Raw genomic sequence first — 6115 nt, forward strand, 5'->3', positions numbered from 1 at the left:
TCGCGCCCCGCCGCCCAATAAAAACATGAGGTTACCTTGAGTTCTCTACTGCGTCCCCTTCCTCTCCCTCCCACTAGCTACTTGAACACTTCCCTGCATGGGGTCTGGAAGGACGCGGGCCTGGCCCACAGGCAGAAGAGACATGGAGTGGGACCGGGCCCACGCAGCGAGAGCCACACAGCCGCAGACATCCGAAGGCTAGGTTCGCTAGCCACCGGAGCAAGCTCCAAGAGGCTGAAGGAGGGGAAGCGGGAAGACCGTGGACTCCACGTCCCATGGTGCCCCGCGCCCGCTTCCGGGCCCCGTGATGCCCTGCGGCGCACTGGACGCGGGGCGGCTTGGGTCATGCTGCGTTCGCTAAGCCGGGGCCTGGGTGGCCGACCCCCATGCGGGCCCCCGGCCCCGCTGCTGCTGCCTGCGCGCGGCCGCAAGACCCGCCATGACCCACCGGCCAAGTCCAAGGTGGGGCGCGTGGCGACCCCGCCCGCGGTGGATCCTGCGGAGTTCTTCGTGCTTACAGAGCGTTACCGGCACTACCGCCAAACCGTGCGTGCCCTGAGGTGCGTGTGACCGAGAGGAAGTTGGCCGCTGAGTGGGTGTGTTGGGGCGGGCGGGCGGGCGAAGAGGGTCCCGACCTTGCGCGCGTCTCCGCCCAGGATGGAGTTCGTGTCCGAGGTGCGAAGGAAAGTGCATGAAGCCCGGTCCGGGGTCGAGGCAGAGCGCAAGGCGCGGCAGGACATTGCTGAGCACCGCGAGCTGATGGCCTGGAACCAGGCAGAGAACCAGCGGCTGCAAGAGCTACGGTGAGCCGGGCGGGGCCAGACCCCCTGGCCGGCCCCCGGGCAATCCAGCCAGCTCTTTCTCAGCCTCTTGCTTCTCCCAGTATAGAGAGGCTGCGGCAGGAGGCACGGGAGCAGGAGCAGCGGCAGGCTGAGGAGAAGGCCCGGCAGGCCCGAGAGACACAGGCCTGGGTGCAACTCAAGGAGCGAGAAGTGCAGCAGCTGCAGGTGGGCCCCGTCTCCGGAGGGTGTGGCTGGCGGCCGAGAGCTCAGCCTGGGCGGCTATTGAGTCCTGAGCGCAGGAAGTGGGGCACTGGCTAGCAGTCAGGCACAAAGACCTGGAGGTTAGAGTTGACACTGGAAAGCGTTCAAGTAGCTAGTGGATGGTAAGCTGGTATCTGAAGTAGGGACCCACCCCACACACATCCCTCATCTTCGAGGAGTTTGTATTTAGCCTTATGGGGTGATGAAGTCATTGATGAGTTAAATATTTGGGCCAGGATGGCAGATGTGAGACTTAAAAGCAGGAGTGATCCAACAAGAATGGTTGAGGCTTTAATTAAAGTAATGAAGAAAAGAGTTTGAAAGAGATTAAGAAGGGCCCAGGCAACATCAAGGGACTGATTCCATCCAGCGGGACACCAGATTGTCACAGCTCTAGTGCTTAGGGTCTGGCTGAGGTGTCCAGTGGATGGTTAAGAAAGAGGAATGTGACAAGGCTGCCTAATTTTACTCCCCTGGAAGGTCAGTGGAGTACTCAGAGGACCTGGACTCCAAGCATCCTTCCCCAGAGAGAGCTGGAGCTTCTCCTTCAGTGGGCTAAAGGCCAAGAGGCTGTGTGGGCAGGCTGGTGTGTGCTGGGGCCTCCCTTCAGATGGCTTTCTCTCTCCCAATAGGAGGAGGCAAAAAACTTCATCACTCGAGAGAACCTGGAGGCACGGGTGGAAGCAGCATTGGACTCCCCAAAGAGCTACAACTGGGCCGTCACCAGAGAGGGCCTGGTGGTTACGCCACAGCACAAGGGCTCCTAAGGCCTCAGTAAGGACAGTGCCTAACCAGGGAACATGTGTGTATGGGGGTAGGAATGTTTGATCTGACCTGGAATAAAGCAGTTGATGTTTTATTGGAAAAAAGCTCAACCTGTTTCAGTGTTGCCTTCATATTCTGGCCTCTGCACCCACCACCCCACACACAGTGCCCTGTTCTGCCCCTATGAACAGCTCTCAGCACAGCACCAGACCCTAAAGGTTTCCCTCTCACAGAGGAGCAGACTGAGCCATAGTCGCCTGGTCATCTGAGTATCATCAAGGCTAGTGGTTTGCAAATTACAGTCCATGGTCCAAATCTGGCCTACTACCTGTTTTTATAAATAGAGATTTATTGGAACACAGCCACCCCATGCATTGACTACTTTCACATCCCATGGCAGAGATGAATAGTTGCAACAGGGACCCTCTGACTTGTAAAGTCTAAAATATTTGTTATATGGCTTTTTACAAAAGTTTGTTGACCCCTGATCTAGGGTTTTAGGGCTTCAGCCAGGAGCAGCTATCACCTGGAACCTGAGACACAAGCTAACCACTGGCCAAAGACCTGTTTCTGTTTGACCATGGGCTTTGCGGGCCAGGATCTGGTGTCCCCAAGACACAGAGGGCAAGGTGGAGTCCCATGTCTTCTACCTATGGTCTCAATGACCTATGTCGGCCCTGGCACTGCCGGACTCCTTGGACCACCCACCAGATGGGTGCGGGCAGGGGGTGACCAGTTGATCTTTTGCAAGGTCAATGGCTTATCAAGCACTTGGATCAAGCCCTGTGGGTACCAGAAATACTTGTGATAAAAGTTCACAAATTTGAATAAATGAATATATAGCTCCATGGCCCTTATTCTGATGCAGGCCCTTAAACAAAGTAGAGACATTTCTCTGAAGCAGAGCTGCTGCCTCTTTGCCACCATTCTCTTGAACTTGCCCAGATACCATAAGAGGAAAAAGCTGCTTTCCTGAACTCATGTTGTAGAGAGCCTGGGAACCCCCTAAAAATGAAAACCTTTTAGGGAATATGGGCAATCCTTCACATGGAGGTGAGGAAGCAGGTAATATAGGTATAAGCGGAGGTCCCAGTGGTTATCATGCCTTTAGGTCAAGAATCTATAAGGAAGAATCCCACTGGACTCCCACAGAAGGCAGTAAAATGACATGACGATCAGAGCTACATAAGCCCACCCTCATCTGTATTCCACAGTGACTGAATCACAGACATCTAATAATCTTCCCCAAATTTTGGGGCATTCCCTCTTGCCCAAGGTAAAAACACAGGTAAGTGGTGCTATATTTCACACACTTTTTTTTTTTTTTTTTTTTTAATGCTAGCTACTGAGGGAGAGAGGTGGTCTGGGAGTGGGCTTTTGTGACTGGGAAATTCATAACTAAGGTATAAATGTCAGTCATGGCACCTTTGCCTGTCACTGCCAGAACCCACAAGTGTTTGTGCTGGCTGATCTGCCCTTGTTGCTATTGGACCTGCAGGGCCCCTGCAGGACCGAGGAGCCACACTCATCCACCACTGCTATGATGCAGCTGCCAGAGGTGCCCCAGAAGCTGAGAGAACCGTGGATTTGTCTTTTCTTCTGACCTTAACAACAAATCTTTTGCCAATGACTCCTAGATTATTGTCATAACAGAAGTGGCAAGGAAGTCTGGAAAATATGGTGCACAAGCCTCCAGCTTCATGTGGAGCTGAGAGCATTGAATGAGTAACCAGTATAAAAACAATTTTTTAGAAGCACTGTTTCTTACAATTTATAGTTTTTAGAGTGGGATAGGCAGAATTGTTTTGTGGGGACTTTTTAAAAATACGATGAAGTGAAAGTTGAGACAGTATATTTTGACATTTAGGGATTTATACTTTCTGAAATTCTACAAAAGTTATCAATAGCTACAAACATAGCATATCACTAGCTTGTTTTTTATCTGAAAAACATTCCAATACATTTAAATGTAATTTTGTCTAAAAAACAAATATAGTTTAATCCCAACTCTTAGTAACAGACAAATTGTATTTGTCAAGAAAGATTTCATGTAAAATATCTTCAAATTAACATTTGGCAAAAGTCAGCATTAAAATGTATATTTTTGAAAATGGCAGTTTTATAAGCAGTTCTACATCCCTTTTTTCATCATTTATCAAGATTGTCACTTCCTTGTGTGAGTCGCATGGTTTTTTCCTCTGAATATTTTATTGCTACCTGTAATTCAGCACCTAGTAAAAAAATTTAAATAACAAATCTCCAGGATTTCAGTTACTTCCTGACCTGGCGAGATTTAAGTTTATGTTTGTTTTTGGATGATCTTCGCAAGTATACTAACTAGTCTTGAGGGGAAACCAATTTAGGGGTGACTTGAGCTGATTGAGTCATGCCTCATGGCTTCCTGGGCCCTTTTGCGACTTTATAATAGAAATAAAATGAGATCTAGTTTAAAAAAAAAAAAAATCTCCAAGAGAGATGGGAGTGTTTGCATGATTACCCCACTCATTGCTTCAACATTCAGAAATCCATATGAATAAATATAAAGAAAGCACCATTAAGGGGCTACAAAGCTTAGTGGTTAGAAGCCTGGTGCAGTCTGCCAGGGTTTGAATTCCAGCTTCCCCTCTTACTGCTTGAGTGTCCTTGGGAACATTTCTTAGTCTCTCTGTGTCTCAGTTTCCTCAAAAGTAAAATAGGGATAATACTTGTATCAACCTATAAGATTGAGACATTCATGTAAAGCTGAGTTCAGTGCCTGGGACATAGTAAATGCTTAATACATGTTAAATATATATATTATTTTAAATGAAGCTATAGAATGGCCTCAAACTCAAACCACAGACTAAGAATTACGTGCCACATATAGTTAAATTGGAAACGAATTGGTCAAAGACAAGACCTACTCTGCAGCTCCTGTTATCTCCAGCAGAGGGCAGTCTCATCAAGATAGTGACAGGACTCAAAAATGTAGAAAAGGTGGAAACGAATTGTTGAAGGACCTACCCTGCAGCTCCTGTTATCTCCAGCAGAGGGCAGTCTCATCAAGATAGTGACAGGACCCTCAAAAATGTAGAAGATAAGGCTGATGAATTTGACTAGAGTAGTCCCCCTTATCCGTGGGGAATGTTCCAAGCCCCCTATTGGATGCCTGAAACCACAGATAGTATGGAACCCTACATATACTACCGTTTTTTGTATACGTACATACCTTTTCACTTAAAGGAAGCACTTTACGCCTTCTCTGGCATGTCTGAATTGCCAGCATCACTATTCTTATGCTTTGGGGCCATTATTAAGTAAATAAGGGTGACTTGAACACAAGCACTGTGATACTGTGACAGTTGATCTGATAACCAAAAAGGCTACTAAGCAACCAACGGGTGGGTAGTGTATAAAGGATGGATATGGTAGATAAAGGGATGAGTCATGACAAATAGAGCACGTTGGCACAGAATTTCCTCACACGACTCAAAAAAGCACACAATTTAAAACTTATGAATTGATTATTTCTGGAATTTTCCATTGAATAATTTCGGACTGCAGTAACCATGGGTAACTGAAATCATGTAAAGCAAAACTGCTGATGAGGACTACTGTAAGAATATAATATAAATTTATTTCATTTTACTGTTCTGGACATCTGGGTTGTTTCCAGTTTGGGACTATTAAAAATAGTGCCACTATGAGCAACATCCTTGTCTTTTGATCCTCAAATTATGTGTTTCTGGAGTGGAATTGCTAAATCATATGGTGTGTATATGTTCAGCTTTAGTAATATTGCCAAACAGCTTTCCTAAGTAGTTGTACCAGCAGTAGTCCCTACAGCAGTGTATAAAGGTTCCCATTGTTCTATAGTCACTTAGTAATGCCAGCCTTTTTAATTTTAGCTATTCTAGTGGTTGTGTATTTCCTTATGGTTTTAATTTTAATTTTCCCTATAACTAATGGGATAAGTACTTTTCATTTTTACTGGACAATTGCATAGCTTCTTTTTTGTGGTTTTCTCCTAGTTTGTCTTTTGATTTGTAGTTCATTTTATATGTTGACTATGAGCACTTTATTGAGTATACATACTGTGCTAAGGAGAATGGTTTGATCCACAGGGGTCTTTGGGAGATACTAAATGGTCATGGGTCTCCCAGGATTGAAATAGAAAGCCCATTAAGGTCCCACTTGTTCTATTTGTCCAAGAATATTCTATCTGTAATGAAATGGGGCCTAATCTGAGCCACCACAGTATAGTATCCTAGTTCCTTACCCAGTTACTCAACTACCAGATGAAGGAAGAACCTTACAATAATATTATA

General features: G+C 46.4%; 1 protein-coding gene across 1 annotated transcript; it reads left to right on the top strand.

Annotated features, from left to right (window-relative positions):
• The first annotated feature begins 300 nt into the window (after nucleotides 1-300).
• Nucleotides 301-1918, top strand: MRPS26 (mitochondrial ribosomal protein S26). Its single transcript, XM_011369550.2, has 4 exons — nucleotides 301-560; nucleotides 657-803; nucleotides 884-1007; nucleotides 1676-1918. Exons 1-4 carry the CDS (start codon nucleotides 346-348, stop codon nucleotides 1808-1810), a joined length of 621 nt encoding a protein of 206 aa, XP_011367852.1. The 5' UTR covers nucleotides 301-345; the 3' UTR covers nucleotides 1811-1918.
• The last annotated feature ends 4197 nt before the right edge of the window (nucleotides 1919-6115 follow it).

Source organism: Pteropus vampyrus, unplaced genomic scaffold, assembly GCF_000151845.1.
Source record: "Pteropus vampyrus isolate Shadow unplaced genomic scaffold, Pvam_2.0 Scaffold7, whole genome shotgun sequence".
Classification (NCBI taxonomy): domain Eukaryota; kingdom Metazoa; phylum Chordata; class Mammalia; order Chiroptera; family Pteropodidae; genus Pteropus; species Pteropus vampyrus.

Bases quoted from the DNA above. Each gene is read 5' to 3' on its own strand.
- MRPS26 (XM_011369550.2), top strand. From the start codon at position 346: ATGCTGCGTTCGCTAAGCCGGGGCCTGGGTGGCCGACCCCCATGCGGG. The intron at 561-656 runs GTGCGTGTGACC...GTCTCCGCCCAG, and splicing joins CAAACCGTGCGTGCCCTGAG to GATGGAGTTCGTGTCCGAGG. The intron at 1,008-1,675 runs GTGGGCCCCGTC...CTCTCCCAATAG, and splicing joins GAGAAGTGCAGCAGCTGCAG to GAGGAGGCAAAAAACTTCAT.